Raw genomic sequence first — 22,052 nt, 5'->3', positions numbered from 1 at the left:
TGAAGCAGCCTAACCCCAGTATAAAGGTGAGACATTAATTTTATACCAGTTACATCTCCAATGCTTTATGAAAATGTAGTCTTACATGCTTTTATTTATGATACTTCAAATGTCTATAGGACACAGTAATTTATCACTAAACTGATGTTAGCCACATTCAACATGCCACTATCCATGTTACATTTCCTTTCTCACACTAAGCCTTCTGTAATGTCACAGAGAATACAGTGGGCATCACTTCAAAACTCATGTTGGAATTATGTTCATTAGAAACCTAAAACATATTAGCAATTTTCCTTTCCTATCATCAAAATCAGGTATCACTGTTCTTCCAGGCAGCCTCCACACAGAAGGGATTCTGTAAGGTGTAACAAAGTCAGCAGGAGAATGCCAGATCTTTACAACAAAACTGTAGCTGGGGTTTTCACAAACAGGTTCTTAGCTAAAACCTAATTTTCTTTTCCTTCTACAGCAGAAAGATTCCTTCTTAGAAAACTAATTGAGTCGAAATTTAATGTATTTTCTAGGATGAATCAATCCTCTATATTCTTTCACTCCCTTTGATGAATAAATACTTCAAAGGGAGTCCTTTTGAAACTTGACCCTAAGTCTTTCCTTCCTCCCAAGGCAGAGTCCCGAAGTGGACAGGTCACCTCCCACAAACTCCTATTTTCCTGTAGACACAGTTGAGCATCTCTGGACTATGGCACAAATCAGATTTTACACTGATGCAAAAGGATTTTCTCATGTCCACAACAAAACCAGGATGACAAAATGCTGTGAGCACTCCCAGAGCCACCCAGGCCGAGGGACCTGCACATTTCTCACACACACACTGCCAAAATCCAGACTGCTGGAGGACAGAAGCAAACCCAGCGAACCAGAGGAGTCCAGCACAGCAGCACCAACCCCACTTCATCTGCTGGCCAACACATCCTGGGGGCTGCATCACTGACCCCCCAAATGTGGAGCATGAACAGCCCCTGCCCCACCTCTGTCACTGGATGTGAGGAGCCTCTGAACCCAACTCCACATCACCTTTTGCACCTCAGCCTTGAAAGCAGCACATCAGCATTCCAGTCCAGCCAATCACAATGCAAAGGGCCAGGTTCACACTAACATTCCACCAGAAGTGATGAATCCATTTCAAATCTTAGCTGCTTATCTTACTTTTAAAGGGAAAGGATTTTTCCTGATATAAAAGTAAGGCTTAGCACAGCGTAACTCAAATGCAATTCTAAAATAAATGGAATTTCACAGTAGTCACAACCATCGACTGGCAGTGGGTTCAACTAAAATATACTTCCTATGCAAATTATCACACTGGAATAGAATAACTCACCTAGAAATGGAATGAGGCTGAATTAATTAGTGTTAAAGTTTATAATCCCTCATTTTTACATAATAGTTACATGACCACAAGTGAAGCATAAAAGGAGGAGGGAAAAAAAATGAAGTGTTTGGCTTCATTAATCAGTTCATAAGTTTACTGATTTACCTTGCAGAATTTATTCACATGCAGTGCTGGCTTAAAACCCCATACATTACAAGTCCAAATCCTACCCAAGATACAGAAGAAAAGAATCTCATTTTTAATTTATTTAAATAAATTACCTGAAGAGCTTAAGGAGGAAACAGAGAATGTGCAGAACTGCAAATTTAAGGAAATATGGGAAATTGGATTTCAAAACTACATTCAAGGCAGAAACCAACAGCAGAAGAAAGCAGCATTAAGCAGTGAACACTTGACAAATATGAGTGTTGCACAAGCATCTACAAAGGCCTGAGGAACACCCACCCTAACTATTTCTTACTAAATCATGCTTTTGAAGTACCACTCCAAATTCACTAAGTATCTTTACAAGAATCCTTTTGTGAGTTCCCAAATATTTTGTTTCTTTCCACTGGTTATTTTTACAGCCACTGTCAGAAATGAGACCTGAATCTCTTCCCTGTTAGCATGGCCATTCCCACCCCTGGAAGACAAAGAGAGACACAAGACCTCACACTCCACTTCCTTTATTCACACTGCAAACCCAAGCTGGTGCTGGAACCTGCAAGGTGAAAACACAGCAGCCCATGCTGAGCTCAGGCTCTCACCAATCATTATTATACAACAGGTATTGAATTTCATATCTAATTGTGCTTTCAAAGCTGCATGCAAAAGTGGAACTGGAGTCAGACATGAAGTTACTACTACCCAATTCCTCATCTACTCTTTTGCCCAGGAGCTCTACAGTTTAAGGGATACAGAAAGGAAAAGAAGTAAATGTCTAGGGGTGTTCCATGTCCTATACCTCAAGAGTTCATCTATCAAAAACCAAAAATCAAACAAGCCAAAGCTGTAAGAACAACTTTGCTAAATATAATAAATAGAAAGAAAATAGTCTTTCCTTTAAAAAAACCCTCTAATTAGAAGTCATTTCTCTAATGGACAAGCACTGAAAGCAGAAGTTTGGACCAAACTGCTCAAAATAATTGAACAGCAGGATCCCAAAGTGTCACATCTGAACTGCAAAACCAAGGAGGTCTAGTAAGGAAAAGACTGTTTCCAGCCATTTCTTTTAAATACATTTTTGAAGGAGCTAAAGCTGTGTTTTCTTGTCATCTTTATTCAAGTATTTCACAGCAGTTATATTACAAATTACAGTAAAATGTTCAAAATTTCCAGAAGCTCAAAAAAATTAAATAACTTACTTCAAACTAACGTAAAATGCAAAACATCAATTTAAACACAATTCTGAATAAAACTATAGAATTCAAAATATACCATAGCTGATGAAGGAAGTCTACTTAATCCACAAAGTAGACACACGTTAATGAAACCAAACAGGACATCCCAATGTCTAAATAACCCAATGTACAAGATACAAAAGATGCAAGTACAAGCCCAAATTCAAGCTTATGGTGTGATTACAAAATAAAACAAAAACAGAATAAAAGACTATCAGCTGCAGGACCTGCCATTCACGAGACTGAAGGTAAAACCAGCGCTGACTCACCAACTTAATCAAAAAAAAAAAAAAAAAGGAAGACAAGATATTACAAAACCCAGTAATTCTATAAATACATTGGCATATGAGGAAATCAAGTAACAATACAGAGGACACAAAACAAAACAAAACAAAATTATCACAGGTGAGATTCAAGCTTGCAAATACAATTAACTCCAGAGTCATCACCCAAGAGCAACTCTATCACTCCAAAACAGCCCCCCCAGCCCCCAGGGAAACCTCCTCCTCCTCCTCCTGGCTGGCCACATTCCACAGAGTCCAGGACAAGGACTCACACAGGAGTTTATTTGCAATTTTCACAACAAGAAACGAGGAAGAGAGGTCAATTTGTACAAACTCTTGCCAGTGCTATGTGGCAAAAAAATTAAAAACATACAAAGAGTAAACAAGTTTAGACCACATGGATAGATTAACAGCTGTTTTAACTCTATAACCACCAGACATCTGTAAAGGAAAACAAAAACTGAAGTGTGGTTATTTGGGCTAAGAAGGCGAGTATATCATTTTAGGTAAGCTGTCCACTAGAACATCTGATATTAGCTACGTTTCTCTAAAACAACATGGCAGCTCCTCAATCAGTAAAGTTGCCTCTTAATGATTTTTCCCAATCAACAACTGACAGTAAAAATTTTCCTTTAGAAACCTGACCTTTTAGAACCTTTTTTAATGCTAGGCATTAGCTTAAACTTGCTTTTTACACTCACTGGTGACTAAAATTCTCAACTGTTTTAGTTTATATAAATTTATTATCTTCTTAAAAATGAATGCAGTTTTATCTTCCACAAGTGCTGCTGTTACTTGAACAAAAACTTCTTTGAGTAAGTGAAACTGGAATAAATATTTTTAAAAAATTCTGCAGCAAGAACCTGAGACTTGCAAAAAACCCTTTTATCAGAAACTTGCTACAAAAAATCTGCTACATTTCATTTAATCAAATCTTAAAGTTTGTAACAATTTCCATCAAAATACAAAATGCTGTTAATGTACCAGACACATAAATATCTCAAACAGGTATGATGCTAATAAATACTAAACGAAACATGGAAAAAAATCCCATAATCAAGTCTGAGATCAAAGAATCTCATTTCAAATGTGTTTTCTGCTTGTTTTTGTTGTTTTTAATCGCACTTTCCCACCTAAAAAATACAGTGTTTCTGCATGGGTTGCATTTCGGTGTAACTAGATGTACATGAATGCTTAAAACCTTTTCCTGCTATTACCTATGAAGAAAAACAGTGGCATTCAGGGGTGAAAAAAATCTAAGATAGGCTGATGTTTAACCACAACGGACAAAGCACTTTGGATCACTGCAGTAGCCCAAGGCCCATGTTTTCTCTCTCTGCAGCACTACCCTGGGATGAGGGTGGAGACGAGTCCCTAAGCCTGGGTTTGTACAGGGAGCAGCGTGATTACAGTCCTCCATAAACACTGTTGGTAACTAAAATACAAAAAGCTGAGGTAGCTCAGGATCTCTGCAGTAGTCTGTTTTGTCTATTAAAAACTAACCACACTGCATTGCATATTTCTGCACAGACACTTCTGCAGCTACATAGGGACAGCCACGATGAACGGTTCAGGATGGGAACAGCAGCCAACTGCTCTAGAACAGTTCCATGTGGGAGTGAAATAAACCAGCCCAGGTAATGTTCTAAATGTGATAAAACATAAAAACTGCCTAGACTGCTCTCTCCAGCTGCCAGAAAGGAAAGGTGTTGAACCACACAATTCAGACCCAGAGAACTCTTAGCACAGATGGATTCAAAAGGCTCTCTTCCAATCCTCCCCACAGTAACAATGCTTTGCACAGAACATCTCGTGAAACCTAAGAGAAGTTTTTATTTTCAGCTGAGGTTGGGCTCCAGGACTTTGACCAACTATAGTGTCTTCTTGCCTGCATTGCACAGTCCAAGCTATATTACAAACACAGACCTTCCCAACAAAACCTGCCAGTATTAACCTTGCTTTCCTCAGAGAACTCACACTGGAAAACAAGGACACGGTGGGAAAATGCTTCATTTTTAGCAACACAGAAGAGTTTCACTGTGTAACTTGTTTCTAAAACAAAATATATACCAATGAAAAAGGAATTTCACCATTTTGGTAAAGTATGTGGCTTTTTCAGTGTGTCTTAGTTTAGTTCTGTAGAGTAAGACAGGCATTATAGAACCATAATACTGGCTGCCATCCAATGAAGAGAACACAATTCATCCTTTTGGAGATCTTCATTCTGCAGACAGCTTTCTAACATTGCCATTTGCTATAATCCAAACAAATTGCTTAGCCTTATCTTTCTCAATTGACTAAAAGGCACGTTAAAGGCAGTTCTAGAGAGCCTCATCTTCAAATTACTGTACATCCAGTTACTCAAGATTCCTACCACAATGCATCACTGCCTTCTTTAGGACAGATTTTTTTTGTCCATAACCCCAGAGAAGAGAAAAACTGGAAAAAAAAATAAAAAAGGTTGCCTGTTTAAAAATATTCAACTTAGATCTGCTCTTTCCAGTCCTCTTGTATGTGTTGGTCTTCACTTTGCCTGAAGTTTCCCCATAGATAATGCATGTAGAGTGAACAAGAGCAGGAATGAGAACAGTTTCTGTAGCACCAAAAATCTCCAAGCTGTGGCATTGTATTCTTTATTTATATCAGATACAACTATATGAAGTTCCGTTTGGTTCTTGTAGGCTGGTTGGTTTCAGGTACCTGAGACAATAGCACCAAATTCAACAGAAACAAAAAGAGAGAGCACTTAAGACCAAGGCTCTGCACATACTTGGTGCAAATGGAAACTGAATGGCTCAGAGGACTGCTCTCCCATGAGCAGTTTGAGAGGATAAACCCACCCATCTTGACGAGTTCACAGGAATGTTTCAAACACATGAACTGTTCTTTCCATCTCCTGCAAGAGACACAGACCATTAACTATTCATAAATATAGAGACAGGAATAGAGTTACTTTATGTAATAATACTTACTGTGATACTTTTTTTAATCTGAACAAATAAATATATGAAAACAGACACTTCTGTTTATTAGCTGCTACCTGCTAGCAAAATACGATAAAAGAGGGAACTAATTAGAGAAGCATTAATGCAGAAAAGCCCTCTACAATGACAGTCCATGAGAAAAATCAAGGCTTATTAGGGTCACTTATATAATTAATGTGCTCAATAGGAAAGCATTGCAGTGGCACAATGCATGAGTTCAAGTCTTACTGCACACTTCTGCAGTTGGTGACCCAGCTGTAATCACAAGTCTGCACAGTTTGGATAATCTAAGTAAAGATTGGTCTCTACACACTCCTGCTGGACAAATGCCTTTTTAATCTACCTAACATCTTGCTCAGACTTTCAACACATTTTAAGGTGAAGATGGCAGGGAATAGCATGAAAACAGATTGAAAAGTATTCTGTAGGAACTCTACAAAACCCCCCATTATGGCTTTTCCAGGTTTTGTTGTAAATTATTCATGGAGAAAAATATTTAGTGCTCAGTGATCCAACTGGAAAGTAACAATTGTCCTTTTCTCAGCAGGGCTGGTTATCAGTTGAATCAGCAAGCTAATCCAAACCCCTCTGCAGTTACAACAGTGGTGATGGAGGGAATGCACACCCAGAGCTGGCACCAGCCTGTGCCAATGGTAAAATGACCAATTTGCTGCTGATGTACAGGAGGCCTTGGAGGGCAAACACTTCAGTCACAAAGGATGATGGCAAGGCAGACACCTGGCTTCCACCATGCTGCACTGACCTTCCTAAGGCTGCACTTACTGATCAAGAGAGTGTTCACGCTTCTAAGGTCTTGTATGAAAGTCATAATCTGCAACTGCATGGAGCAGAGGGAGGTAAATTGGTTTTGGCCTAGTTACACCAACACAATTAAGGGCAGCAGCAGCAGCAATGCCAGGTCAGGGTACCTATGAAATCACCTCTTTACATCCATTGTTAGTCATGCCACAAACATGGAAACTGCTTCCACTCAATTTTACTCTGCTAGCATGTTCTTTTCATGCTGCTGTATTCTCCTTGTTTTCCTCTCTTCTTCTAGGTAAATTCTTAATCCTCTTCTTCAGAAAACATTCTTAGAAACAACCACCAGTTTCTAAGTTACCACACTAAGCTTTTTCCTTTTTATAGATACCTTCTTCAAAGTCTATTAAGGGCTTTTGCCTGCTAGTAGAACAATAAATTGACAGATTAACATTTTCTGAAAAGCCTATCTCACAATATTCAGATAAAGAATAAAAGAAGCTGTACAACATCACCTCTATAAGTTGTGATTTGTCATAGTCTCTACGATGTCTGTAGATGCATTGACTGAGGAGTGAATACAATCTCTCAAGTTGGTCAACAGTCAGGTTGTCACTTTTCTTAACCACCAAATCAAGCAGTTTCTGTTGGAACAACAAAAGATGAAGTTAAGAGGGTTTCTAGAATAATTCTTTAATTTTTTTTAAGGACAAATAAGAAATGCAATGTGTTTCTGAAGCCCTCCTTCAAAGGGATACACACAAATGAAATGAAATGAACCACACCTGGGTATCAGCAAGGCCACTGCTTCCATGCTTATACAAAAAGGACTTGATGCCTCCTTTCACTTCTCTGCTTATACCCACTTTTCTTCTTGTCTTAAGATTCTTTTACTCAGTACAGCTGGGGCAATGTTTGGTCTTATGGAATGCTATTGCATCCTATTTCATCTTGGTTGGTCATCATAACAAAGCAAACCCTATAAACTGCTTTGATGGCCAACACAGACATTTTTAAGCACTTATACTGGCAGGGAAAAAAAGTACCACCACAGAAAAACATTTGGTCTTCCACAAATGTTGTTCAACAGAACAAGAAAAGAGAAGGAGGACACAACATATGCAAAATTTCTCATAACAAAGGTGAAAGTATTTTACATAGTAGCAAAGAGTGACATGTAAGATTATTTTTTCTCCTGTCATAACAATTCTGTGGTTTCTGAAGAGATCATCATCTGTATTCTACAGAAAATGGGATCTAAATTTCATAGGTCACAGTAGGTCAAGCTACTTTTTACAACAGAAGACAGCAAATTTTTTGTAACTTTAACTGAAAAAAAACCTTGAAGCTTAAAAAAAACTGGAAGAAAATTAACTAGCAGTTTATAATGCCAAAACATCCACACAAATTTCCATTTGCTTTCCAATCCACTGAATTTTCTCTACCAAGTATACCTTGGTACACACAGGAAAAGATGATATTAACTCCCAATTACCAGGCACCCAGCAGTTTCTTGGTACCTTGGACGGCCAATAAACACATGTGAGTACCTGCAAAAATGGGCAATTAAAAGAGTGGACTGCTAGGAATCCAGTGTCATTACTGGATTATAAGGGTCGTAATGATGGGACAGTAAGGATTCAGTAGTTTTATTAACCTTTCATCCAAAAAACACTGATTGACAAATCATTTCCAGAAGCCACTCTGATCATAGTACTTGTTTGCAGTCAAAACTAAAGGAAATGTTGCTTCAGAACACAGAAAGCTTTTTTAATGGAGTCTGTTAATAGTTCAATTTATTTTTTCAGTTCTGTTACCTTTAGTCTATCATGGTCAACAACCACTGAGGGTACGGGATCTGAAGGTTCCTCTGGAACCTGCTCCAAACTAGTGGGCTTTGACTGCTCCACAGCAACTTTTCGTGTTTTCTTGCTTTTGAACAAACCTGTAATTTGAAAAACAATTATCAGCACTGTCACTCCCACAAAATACAGCCTATTTCTTCACTTCAGTTTGATTTTGCTTGTTTAGTTTGTTGGGTCGTTTGGAATCAAGCAAGACTGTGGCAGTGCACATTATTCATCAGCTTTGCCAATTCTAATGCTTACAGGTGCACAAACCCACAGTTCAGAAGGCACACACAAAATGGCAATCCTTAAAACCCAATTCCAAAGTGCCAACTTTGAAAGAAAACTGCATCCCACTACGAGTTTTGTCATCGTATCTCTATTCAACAACAAATTAAACAGCTTCAAAGACAAGTTCACACACTAAGCAAATGCAGAAATTCTTTCTGCTCAAATGAAACAAATCTTCATTTTTCTCTCTAAAGCATCCCATGTCTTCATGACCACAGTATTCCAACATCTGCTCTATTCCAAACCTCATGCTTTTGTTTCACATTTCTGTTTTCTTCCACCTTTGTATTCAACCTATTGACCAAAATATTTTCTTATCTCCTTATATTCTCCCTACATTCATTCACTATTTTTCTCCTCAACTATTTAAAACACCTTTTCTTCTGAGGAGCCCTGCTATCATAACCATCCTAAAGCATACAAAATTCACCCACCAAATTCAGAAATGTAAAGGCTCTTAACGCATCATGCTCTTCTTGTGATATTCCTAGGACCCTTCTTGTATTAGTCTCCTTACCCTTAGAGAAAATGCGTATGTACAAACACAGCCAACATGTACACAGTAATCTTCTCATAATTCAGATCTCTCATTAAAGCTCATTTACTTTGTAAATCTCAGCACTAACTTTTGAAGTAAAGATTCCGTTCTTTTAGATAATTCTGAAAGCTCATTAAAAAGGCAATCATGCACAAGGCTTCTACTTCTGTTCCCTGAGGAAACTCTCTCTCTTGTCTTCAAAGGACATGGCCCCTTCTTTTATACACCACCAGGATTTTCCTTCTCCTTCTCTTATCATTTTCCTGCACGGTTATTGTGTTCACTGTGACTCCAAAGCCAGATACCTTCTCCAACAATGAACAACAATCTGGCTTTTGTGATGAGTTAAACTGCTTCAACTTTTGCTACGCACAGGTTATTAAAAGAATGCATTCTTTATTTCTATACTTTTTTATCCACTGTCAATGATACTGTTATCGTATTCTCTAACAAAACAAGTCAATATCTATCACGTAGATCAGAATAGAAATCAGGCAGAATATACAGACCAAAATATGTATTGTATTTATTGCTATTTATAATATTTTTAAATACTTAATTATTGTTTTAATGTTATCTCAGTATTTCCTACAAATCTAACAAATATGAACAGAGTAGTGTTAGTGTGGGGATACACTTTCTTGCTTAGGATAAAAATATAGCAAGTCAAGATTGCACTTCTAATTTCTATATGTGAAATTAAATGCTATAAGCATACCAAGAGTTCAAATAAATAGCCAGCAATTAATAAAATATTACTATATAATAATTGTAACATATTAGAGTGAAAAATACACACATTAACTTGGACACTGAGATAAAGACAGAAACATGGAAAACAAGCTATACCTTCTTTATCTGCTTCAGCATCTTTAGTTTCAATGTCTGTGCTCTGTAGTGTTTTCTCATTATTGCTGCAATGTGGTAACTCGCCTTTCACCAGATCAGTTCCTTGATTTTCACTGGAAGTTTCCATTTTCTCCTTTGGCTGATCTTCAGATAAAGATTTTTGCTTGTTACTAGACCAATCACTGTTGTCACAAGGTGAAACAGCATCAAGTGATTCTACTTTACCATTATGACAGGCTGGAGCAGGTACACCTTCAGAGCCGTGTACAGATGTCTCTCCATTCACACAGTCCCCTTTCAATGTAGAGTCCTTCTTCAATTCCTTTTCAGCACCCAGGGTAATACTGTCAGTTATTAACAGCGATTCATTTGAGCTCTCCTCTTCTGTGGATGCAAAATTGTTTTCCTTTCCTGATGTCCCATTGTTAAGCCTCTGCTCTGCATCTATATCCATAATATCACAAGAGGATTCATCATTTGTCATAGAGAGGTCTCCTGTTTCCTCTCCATTCTCCTCAATGCAGTCAGTGCTGATCTCTAGCTCTCCATTTTCCAGTAATTTATTGTCCTCACCATGATTTTCATCATCAGCAAACTTTGCATCATCTTCATCTTTCTTTAAATTATTGACTTTCCTCTTCTTAATAATACCTTTGCCCCACTGGGAGCGCCGCCTTGATTTTCTCCTTATTCGAACTGAAAACAAAAACACCAACAAACACTTTTAGATGCACAGGTACCCCTCAGTACAGCGACCAGCATATAAGAATGTGGTGTTGTGTGAGGCAATCAAGTACCATCACTCTTCAAGGAAAAATAAGGTGTCTGTTGATTTGAATGTGAGCAAATTAGAGGAAACAAAGCATTTTACAAGTATAAGGAGTGGACACTCAGTCATCCACTCAATTCCTAAACTACGGAAACAATAAATTCCTACTAAAAACAGCTAAGCAATGGTGTAGTCATTTGGGTAGCTCATTTGGGTAAATGAGGACTCAAAGACAGTTATTCTCATTTTCCCTTTTTAGCTCCTCAGTGATTTGAAGTGATTATACAATAAAACAAATTAAAGTGCAATCCATGGATTCACAGAATAATTCAGGTTGGAAGGGACATGAGGAAGCTTCTAATTCAAACTATTACTCCAGCCAGAGTCAGCTGTGAGGGCCACATTGTGCTACTTAACTTCAGGCAATATACGCATGTTATTCCATTTTTTTCATTATTTCTCCATGAAATTTTACTTTTTCTTATTTCTTAGTTTTACTTTCTGTGCCTTTGAAAAATTACATAATAAACTATTTTTCAGAAAGGCCACTTTATTTTATTAACCTATCTGCAGTGAGATACAACTAAGGTACTGATCTGAAGGCTTTGGGGCACATTTGTAATTTGATAAGCAAATGCAGAAGGAAGACCATTCCAACCTAATGCTATTGTCAATATCCTTTTGTCCTACACCTGTGTCTGCCAAGCACACACTGCGTAAAAGATCTTGCTTTTAAGATACAAGCACTACGCAGGTACAAGTGTTGAGAATTAATTCACAGCCACTCAGAAGCACAGTTGTACTTCAGAACTTCTCCCCACGAGTGCTGTATGTAAGCAGGTAGTTTAACAACTACATTAGGAGTAAATCCTCACCTTTTAGCTTTAAAGCTATCTAAAGTTACAATCCCACTACAATAAAAACATTCTCACTTGGAATGTGTATTTATTGTTACAAATAATCTTTATGGAGAACTGCAAGACTTGAGGGAGGGGGGGAAATCCCCTTTCTCCAGCCATATTCAATACCTGATAGTGACTTCTACAGTGACAAACTACAACCTAATCACATACCTTTTCAGGATTTCATGTATTTTTTCCTAGATTGTGCAAGAGATTTTCATTAATTACTGAAGCAACAAATCTGAAACTAAACAGGGAAATGCAAACTTACAGACAAAAATAAAAATAATACTCTATTAGCCAATGAACTAAACCTCAGCACAACTCCAAAGACGGGTAAATAAAACACAGAAGCAGAGCAGAAGTCTTTTGAAGGAAATCTAGTACATCCTAAATGTATAAATAAATAAGTTGAAAATTTTAAAGATACACTGATTTTTGGCTGTTTAGGCACACTTTGCTGTAATTCAGATAGATATACAAGATATATTGTGAAGTATATTTGACATCTTTTACATCAGTGAATTGCATTTCAAATATTGACTGTTGCATCCCCACTGTGAATTCCACCTGGGATGAGAATCCATAATTTCCCCAAACACACAAGTACATTGCTAAAATTCTTACGTGTAAGAGAAATCACTTTAAAGCAAAATGGAATTAATCCTTGTATTACCCATCTCATTAAATTTCAAGTCTTTCCCAATTGAGAGTCAGTAAGTCCAGTTCACTCAGTGTCTCATCCAGTATTTTTGAACAAACATTATGGGTGTTGTTTTCTACTGCTGTTTTAATTAGGACAAAGCAACAACAAAAAAAAAAGTGAGACAGCAATGTCGTTTGGGATGACAGAGGAAATTCTGGTTCCAGATCCTTAGCAACCAAAGCATTGTAACACAGATTTTTCTTTTACATAGAGTCAAGCCTCTAAATTAGTGAAAAGTTGAGCAAGGAATACAACATCTAAAAACAAAACCCTGCACCAGTCTTTCTGTCCCGCTTAATTCCCCAGTTAAGTTAAGGGAATGGTACAAGGAGGAGTTTAATGGACCAGAGAACCATGTGACAAACTGCAGACACTGACACCAGATTTCATCACCTATACTGGTCCCCTTTACAGTTACTGGAAATGAAAAAGGCACTACTACAAGACTATCATGGATCTGAGAAGCTGCCATAAGAGGCAGGAAACCGAATCCTACAGGACAGTTGATTATGTACTTAAAAGCATGAAGGAGCTACCACAAGGTAAAACTGATGCAAAACTGATGCCAAGGGGCACTGGGGAGGAACTAATGGGTTAACAGATTGCTGCTAAAAAATAAGCCTGGAATCCCATCTCAACTACCTTAATGTTTGTATTTCAGAAGGTTGTAAACTATCAAGAGAAGAATGCCAAACTTTTTATTTTTTTATTCAGTATGATTCATGACTATCAGCTTCCAGCAGGTAACAGAAAGGGACAGCTATTTACAGAAGAAAAGCTTGGAGTGAACTTTGTTTTAAAAATGAACACAGTACATACAAAGGCAACTTAATGCCTTAACACCTTTTCAATTACTCCTTTTAAAACTACTCATCAGAAATCTCCTCATTGATACCCAGTCTTTTGGCAGTATTTGTGCCAGAGGCAGTGGAAATACTATTGTCAGAAGAATCCTGCTTTATAGAACTGAGTTTCTCTAACTCAAACTATTATAATAGTAATTATTCACACATGAATACATTCACTTGCCTTCTAAATTGGCCAACTATTCACTCTATAATCTTCACATAACCTCTACAGATTTGCCAAAGGGATCTTAATTTTAGTGCGAGCTTCTGTCTGGTTTGCTCTTTCGCAAATCACTACTAAGCATTTTTAATAATAAATATCCGCCTGACCACAAGTCACACCTAACATTTTACTCAGGTTCACATGAAGTTGGTATCAAAACTACATTTTGCCTGCTCTTTTTTTCCTAACATGCACAATCTATGTAGACAGTATTTTTAAGTGCTATGCAATACAATGCAATTAATCACTGAATAGAGATTTATTGTACATTTTGTTAAGCAGTATGAGGTTCGTCAATTCTTCCATTCCCATGTTAAGACAATTTCAGAGTCATCTGAAAGACCCATGAACAAGGCAGACAGCATTTCTCCTAGGTATGATTAAAAATAAATTCTGCAATGTCCTTACTTCAGAAGGACTAGTCCTCTAGATGAAGTTAAGTAAAATGAAACCTGTAGCAGACTTTCAGAAATTCTGAATTCTTACCCACTGACAGGTGCTGCTTGGAGATTCTCCAGTCAGATACACTAAGTAATAACAACATCATCTGGTGACATAAGTACCAGCCCTGTCCAGAGCAGAGCACTGTTCTTGGCTATTAAAGAACAGAAATAGTACAAAAAAAACTCCAAAACTAAAAACATCCTAAAAAATACGACACAAAAAAATTAAATTCCTTCCCAGTTTTCCAAAGCATTTCTGCAAGACCCAGAGGTAACGGTGACCTTTCTGTTTACGGTCTCGGGAAAAGAGATCTCAAAAAAATGGGTGAATAGTACAGAAGTTTCAGAGCTGAGGTATGCACTGTTGCTGTCCCCCAAATCCAGCAGTACAGTGACAGAACTGTAGACTACAGAGAAATAAAATTAACAGTGGAAAAGAAAGCAGGCATAATTAGATTATTCAAGGACTGTCAATTATTAACAAGCAAGTCTGCTTCTCTCAATGTGGAAGAACTCTAACAAGATGCAGCAGAGATCTTTCTCTTGAAATTTTTTTAGTTTGACTACTACTACAGTACCATGAGTGCAGCACAGTATTCAAGGCTAACAAGTTCACTTCATGCTGCAGAGAAGACCCTTCCATGCTTCCACACTGCTTAAAATCCATCAGAGAATGTGAATCCTCTGTCAGTAAATGATAAAACTGACATCCATCAAACAGTAATTTCTCTGTTGTTACTGTATTTCATGAAGAATTCCTGGGGATTAAAACCCAAAGAAGATTCTCACGGCAAGGAAGATCACCATGGATCTAGATTTTTAGTCTGCACTATCAAGAACCACTTAAAGCAATTCACGTGTTTTAAGTTTTTCTTCCATGATCAAAACCCTCAACACCTTTCTGATGTGTAAAGTAACTCAAAGCCTTGAGAAATCACTTATAACCAGCAACTTACACTCTCTTATACAGCATCCAGGATATCTATGTACCTGACAGAGTAATTTAGCTCCAGTAGCTCCACATTCCTTACCAAGAGGCACTAAATAGTCCACTTGAAAGTCTCTGGAGTTTCTACTCACAAAGTCCCAAACTGCAGTCAGAGATAAGCAGCAAGAAAGAACAGATCACAGTTCCACAATGGCTTAAAAAGCAAAGTGAGGTGCCAGCTTCCACTAACAAAGCCATTTCTCCCTCCAAAGCCAGCTATAGCATTTCCACTGCCTCATTTGTGCCGGCACTACTGTTCCTGCAGTAAAACAGATAAGGGAACTAAATCCATCTGAAACATTAGGTTGTTGGGGTTTTTTCTGGCTTAGTTTTTAACATCTTTGGTTAAGCTTTCCAACTCATGAATGACAATGCTGGCACAGGGAACACGGTGGGAATATGCCACCAGCAACAAGGCAAGACAGCCTCTTTAGTAGTGACCTGCAGTTTGACCACCTTAAAGTGACAGAAGAACCAATCCCTAAAAGGTGTCATTTTCTTCACCTAGATGGAGCGCACTCAAGGCACAGAACTGACAAACACATGAAAAGAACTGCATGCAACAAATTCACATATTTATGATTTTTATCACCTTATATAACAGCTTATGTTTTGTAAGCAAATACTTGAAGAATCTGGACGTTTCTACTCAACACGGAGAAGTCAAGTTTCATAAGGAGGAGTTGAAATAAGTAAAAACCAAACATGACTGCAACATTCCCAGTATTTTCTTCCCCAGTCAACTGCTTTCCCCTACCATTCCCAATTATGTTCTCCACTCAAGCTCTTCCCAGGGTTTCTCATGGAACTATCCCAGTGTCTCCAATTCCTCCCCACCCCAGCTGAACAGGACACAGGACACACTCCATGTCTGAGGTGTGCATGCCATGCCTGGTCAATACCAGGTTTTACCTGCTCAAATACCATTTTAAATCTACCTCCTTTTCCTGCAGTAGACACATGCATTTTTCCAGCTACCAATTTTCACAAAACTTGCAGGAATCTAATCTTTCAGCTCTTAGCTCCTGTCAAATCTATCTGAACTCTACTAAATGATTTAGAAGTTATTAGGGGAGCAGAGATGGACAGAGAGCACAGGTATGATTTTCTTGGGAAACCAAGATAAAAATATAATTTACATGAAACCAGAGTAATTATATTAGCAAAATACATGGCAAGACTGTCATGCTGGAAAATTAAAAAGGCAAATGAAGTCAAAAGAGAAAAGACAATCAGATTATATGTCATCTGTGGAGATAATTTTTAGACTTTTCATCTCTGTAGATCTGCTTATTTCCCCTCTGTTCTGTACAATAGCAACTAGTGCAGCTATACACATCCTTGGTACCTTCAGCTAGCTCTTAAGAACTGAATGACAACTTCCTGCTGCAAGAGAGCCATGAATAAACACAAGAAAGAATCATGGCTACTGGGTGGTTTCTCTGTCAAGAAGGCAAAATCTGAAGTTAATAAATGGACAATAATCCCAAGAAAATCCACTACGTCTGCAGACAGAAACACTGTGTCTTAAAACAATTTAAGGCAAACATTGTCACAGTTTTCAGAAGGGAGGAAGGAAGGGATCTATCTGGTCTGGAAACTGTTTTTATGACATCACTTGTGCATACCACTTAGAGGGAAAAAAAAACTTCAAACTACTTCAGAAGATGGTTTTACCATGTTTACAAGAAAGGTGATGATAATGCTTTCAAGGAAACCTTAAAAGAGGCTGAGCCATCTTGCATTACTCAGTTATAAAGATGAAAACAAGAGAATATAAAAAAGTCACTCTCTGATCAGGTAAATTGTAGAACCCACTTAGCCCTCTGTCAGAGAAAAAAGACACTTGATTAATTCAATAGGCAGGTTTTTAATAGTGATGAAAGAAAATTTCTTTGTCACTAGATATCACTGAGTTCAAAAGTTTGATGGGATCTCTAAAAAGAACAGGCAGTCAAGATTTATTAGAACTCCCACAAATTCACTAAATTATATTTTAAATTAGAAGAATTTAAAAGCCTATGGGGTTTTAAAGAACTGTTAACCAACCTGGAATCATCAGCTACATTGGTATTTCCTTCAAAATCAGGCATGAAAAAAAATTATTCCTCAAATGTTTGAAACTTTCTGTTAAAGCATCTGGTTGAAGGCAGCACAAGACATCAAACCACTCCAAACCAGAATACCAACTCCTACGCTACCCAAAACAAAATGACAGAGAGACAAAAAGAGACAGTTGTCCCAGCTCTGAGTAAAGATATCCTCACATTCCAGAAAATCTTTTTGGGTGGTGCTTATCAAGTAACAGCACTTGCCTCTGTCTCAAGTGAGAATTAATCCAAATCAAATCTGGAAAGCAGGAGGAGAAAACTAAACAGTAGCAAATACAGGGTAAGTGACAAAACAGCAGCCACTAAGATTTTCATGTTAGCATCTGAATGACTGTTAATTTGCTAATATCCAATTCTTGAATCCAAACTCAGAGCCACACCAAAAGGAGAAAATAGTTCCAAAGATCAAAACCATATGGCATCTGGTCTGCCATGTCCTTTGATAAGGCACTGCTGCAGTCCCAGAAGCCTAAAGTACAGCAATCACTGACACCACTGTCACAGAAAGGTCAAAGAAGAGACACTAAACAGATGAAAATCGGACAAAGACTGAGAACAAAACAGTTTCTGAGAAAGACTGTAAATGAAAGACCTTTTCTTTCTAAAAATCTTTTTTTTAAAAATCTCGAGACAAGACAAAAGTCTTTCCATTATAAAGCAGAAACAAAGTGTTCCACAGGACAGCAAAGATCACCCATTTGGGGGTGAAAAAGAGCAAACCAAAAACCAATGAACCAAAAAAATCCAACACAAAAAGGCAAAGAAAATATTACTTATTTCAAAACAATGTTTTCTGCCATAGTTTTTTAGATCCTTGCTTGGTTTCCCTACAGCCCTTTCTAGAGAGCCCACTAATCACTTAAATTACTGGGAAAAGTTAGCAGGGTGTTTACTTCATATTTCATAAAATGAATTTCATATAAAACTTGTATTTTTAATAGTTTGCATAGCACAAAGGATTTAAATTTTCTTTATTTGCTCCAAATGCCATTTTCACAGTTATGATATTCATCATATGGCATAAAAAACATCTTCTCTATGAAGAAAACATAAAATCTGCAGTCTATCACTACAATATATTATCATTAAATGCTGCAAAAAAAAGATAAGAATGCAAAGCCAAATCTTCCCCACAGAGTTTATCTATATGTAACACTAAAGGAAGCAAGTGCAAGACAGTAAAATGGTAGGTACCATGCCCCATCTACTGGCAAGACGGAGCAGCTGGATACAGTTTTATTATACAGGATCCCAATGATTCAAGAGATGCTAATGCTTTCTGAGCTAACATGTATCTAAAGCATTTAATTTAGCAAACACACTGAACTGCACACTGCTGGTAGTTTCCTTTTCCACACAGCTCCATAAAAAGGCAAAGTAAGAACTCTTCCCAGCAGTGCCCAGTGACAAGAGCCAACGGGCACAGACCGAAATACAAGACACTCAAAATTAAGAAAAAGAATTTATTGTTTGTATCCAAGCACTACAAGAGGTTCCTCAGGCATGACACCGAGCCCTCATTCTTGGAGATTTTCAAAACACAATTGGACAAAGCCTTGAGCAACCAGTTCTGAGGGGAGCTAGACTAGAACATCTCCAGAGGTTCCCTCCAACCACTGTAATTTTGTGATTCTATAATCATAAAATTATTTATATCAGCCTTCTGACATCTGTCCCATTCCAAGTTCCCACCAGAATACTTGCACTTTCCTCAAAATACACAGTCGATAATGGAAATATTTTAAATTGTGGCAGAACTTCTCCAAATAGGTTTTCAGCAACTTCTAGTAATTCAATACTTTTAAAACTCATCTATACTGTGAGACACAATCCACACAGCTGTACCTTCAACAAGGGAAATGGGAGTTGCAGATGAAATGTAACTCAGGAATGTGTATCACTATGCCTTCAAACAGAAAAATTACTTATTTACCACATTTCCAACAGCCCATCTGGTCCAATCAAATTAACAAAATACCTAAATTATCTAAAATACATCAGAAAAATGAAATAAATCACAAAATAACAGGTAACTAAAAAACTATATAATTTTTTATACAAAATATAAAACTTCAGAAAACAAACCAACAAATATTAATCCAACTCTCACTCTCTACTGTACTAGCCCTGAGCAGGACCCTAAATTTGGCAAGGCTGCTGCACTGTCTGCAGTCCTCTCTGTTTTTAGAGAAGATATTTGATAATAATTTCTTTTAGAGTTCTCAAGTTTGTCATCTGAATTAACCTTTGTGCAGCTCTTTTCTAAAATACTGTAAAACAAAGCCCTTAAAAATAGTAACAACTGATCAGGAAAATAAAGTTATGATCGGTCATTCTTTCTCTAGATTCTTCTAAGGGAAAACATTACTTCAATTTCGAACAGCAGAAAACATGCAATTATTTTCAGAATTATTGAAAAGTATGGTTTTATCCTGTTTAAATAAAATACTTCATAATTTTTCTTGTTACTCTGATTGTGCAATACATTTTAGTTTTTAAAAAAATACTATTTCATGATCATAAAAAAATTCCACTCTCCCCCTAAAATAATCCCTCTTCAGAAATCCCTTCTCCAAACTTCTTCCATTTAAACAATCACAATCTGGAGTTTCATTTTCTGCTATTTGAGCTCCCCACAATCTGCTCAGTTCTGCTCTCACCCTTTTCTAGCTTATCCTCCAAATACCCTTTTAAGACCATTTCTCTTCCTCATTTTTAGTCTCTGCTGAACTGACCACATCAATCTTCAAGAGTGCCCGTGTACTACTTGAATCCTTTCTGCAGATTTCTGATTGCTCATCAATTCCTGGTTCTTTCTCTTGATTACTAGATGCATCACATCCCTCCTGGACTAGTTACCTTTCCTGGACTCAGCCTTAAAAGGCAGATTTTCATTTGATCGTAGACCCAAAAACCACTAAGCTTCAATTTTTCTTGCCTTCCAAGCTAGATCATGAAAATACCAACAGGATCAGTGCCTTAACAGTAACTTTGTTGTTTGCACAGAGACACTGGCAATTTCCTGCAGCTGATGGCTGGAGTTTTCAAACAACTGTTGCTGCCTGCACAACAGAGGGGAAGCGAGAGAGGTACCGGAGCTGCTTTGGATGCGAGTCACCAGCAAGGGCTGCTCTGCCCCTTCCCAAGGGATGTCCAGCTTGGAGGTCTATAAACCCCACTGTCTGCTGCTCAGCATGCACAGCCAGCAAAGTGCTCTGCAGGGCAGCCAGAGGGAAAAGCTCTATCCTGGACTTCACAGGAAATTAAAAAAAAATTAACTGGGAATCCCTTCCCTACACTCTCTGCTTTGCACGAGCTGCCAAATGAATAAAGAACAGCTTGGATCCACATCATCAATTTATTATATAACAATTTATTCTAACCATAATTCTGTACGATTGACTTTAATTCCTTTAACGGAAGAAATTACAGCTTCGGGAAATAAAATCATACACCTCTAATTAATTAAACCATTTGACATCAACACTATCATTCATATATAAACAATGTTCATCTCTGGGCAGTTATCACCATGCCTAGAAAAGGATTTCTCATCAAGGAAAAGCACCATGAAGGAGAAGCACATAAGACCAAAATGAAAATTTGACCGCTTCCATCAGTTTGCTATCAATCAGCAATAATTGATAATGCTACTAATAATATATTAATATTGGACTCCACATCTTCAGCAGTAAAGCCAGGTGCAACCATTAGTATACTCCCATACTAACTGCCTCTCATAACCTTTATTTCCTTTATAATGAAAATATCTGCTATGTGTTCACCTGTTCTAATCAACTTACCTCTTGAAAATAATTAGCAGTGCCTCTGATTACCCAATAACACCTCACAATCCTAGAGACTCTGATCACTTAACTGGATTAATTCAGTAGGCTCCAGGAAGTGTATCTTAACATCCTCCAGTAATGGTTACTGACTGTTGAAAACCATTGCCATAAAGGAAAATACAGTTAAATTTGCGATCTCCTCTCTAGCTTTCAGCATGACGCTGAATGTATTGAAGGCAGGAACTCAATGCAGTGCAGGTGAGAAACTATTAAGCAGTGTGGAGGTATTTATCTGCTAACACACACAGTAAACAAACCTGAAAACTCTTCAAACCACCGAAAAGTGTTCTTGGATCCGAGTTGTCTTATACTGAAAACCGTGTTTTACAACAAAAAATGCAAAATACTCATGCTGCATTAGAAAAATAACTATTCTTTATCACAAAACCAGAAATCCTGCTTCTTTACAACTTCTTGGGCAGGGATTTTATGTACTCCTAGAAGGAGCATTTCTTAGTTCCATGTGTTTTATGCCTAAAATTACTTCTGGAAATAATCAGTAAGCAGCAGTAGAGACACATTTCCAATGTCTGGCATTGAAAGGACCTCTAATTTCACACAGTTGTCACCCAAGGTACTTACAAGCACATTTATTTGCAGAGTTGGGCCACACAGCCATGGCGGGTTTTTGCTTGCTCCGAAATGCTTCTTCAACTCTGGCTTCTGTTTTCCGTACAGTGGAACCATGAGGATTTACCTGTTCTGCTGGCACTGAGAAGCCTGCACGCAAAAGACAACCATACCTATTTAAATAAACCAAGATGCAGGAATCTACTGAATCAAAGAAGAAACTTGGAACACCATACTGCAATAGGAATACATCCATTAACGTTTAGCTGGACATTCAAAATAAAGATTTGCATCAAGAATATTTTGGTTTCTGCTGACAAAACAACTTACTGGTTGCATGGTCTTAAACTGTCAGC

At 37.6% G+C, this 22,052-nt stretch overlaps 1 protein-coding gene across 2 annotated transcripts in view; it reads right to left on the bottom strand.

Annotated features, from left to right (window-relative positions):
- Positions 1 to 2,596: 2,596 nt before the first annotated feature.
- ATAD2B (ATPase family AAA domain containing 2B) overlaps positions 2,597 to 22,052 on the bottom strand; it is a 73,823-nt gene continuing 54,367 nt past the window's right edge. The window contains exons 24-29 of one of the 2 annotated variants that reach the window (XM_058801103.1): positions 21,709 to 21,846; positions 10,514 to 10,984; positions 10,289 to 10,432; positions 8,581 to 8,708; positions 7,279 to 7,407; positions 2,597 to 5,913 (exon numbers count right to left, since the gene is read on the bottom strand). In XM_058801103.1, the coding sequence (XP_058657086.1) occupies positions 5,872 to 5,913; positions 7,279 to 7,407; positions 8,581 to 8,708; positions 10,289 to 10,432; positions 10,514 to 10,984; positions 21,709 to 21,846 (1,052 nt within the window). In that variant the 3' untranslated portion in view covers positions 2,597 to 5,871. Of the gene's footprint in view, positions 5,914 to 7,278; positions 7,408 to 8,580; positions 8,709 to 10,288; positions 10,985 to 21,708; positions 21,847 to 22,052 lie in introns of both variants that reach the window. The other variant, XM_058801102.1, reaches the window with a different exon arrangement.

Source organism: Ammospiza caudacuta, chromosome 3 (assembly GCF_027887145.1).
Source record: "Ammospiza caudacuta isolate bAmmCau1 chromosome 3, bAmmCau1.pri, whole genome shotgun sequence".
Taxonomy (NCBI): domain Eukaryota; kingdom Metazoa; phylum Chordata; class Aves; order Passeriformes; family Passerellidae; genus Ammospiza; species Ammospiza caudacuta.
The sequence above is the reverse complement of the archived record's forward strand: the minus strand, read 5'-3'. Positions and strand labels throughout refer to the sequence as shown.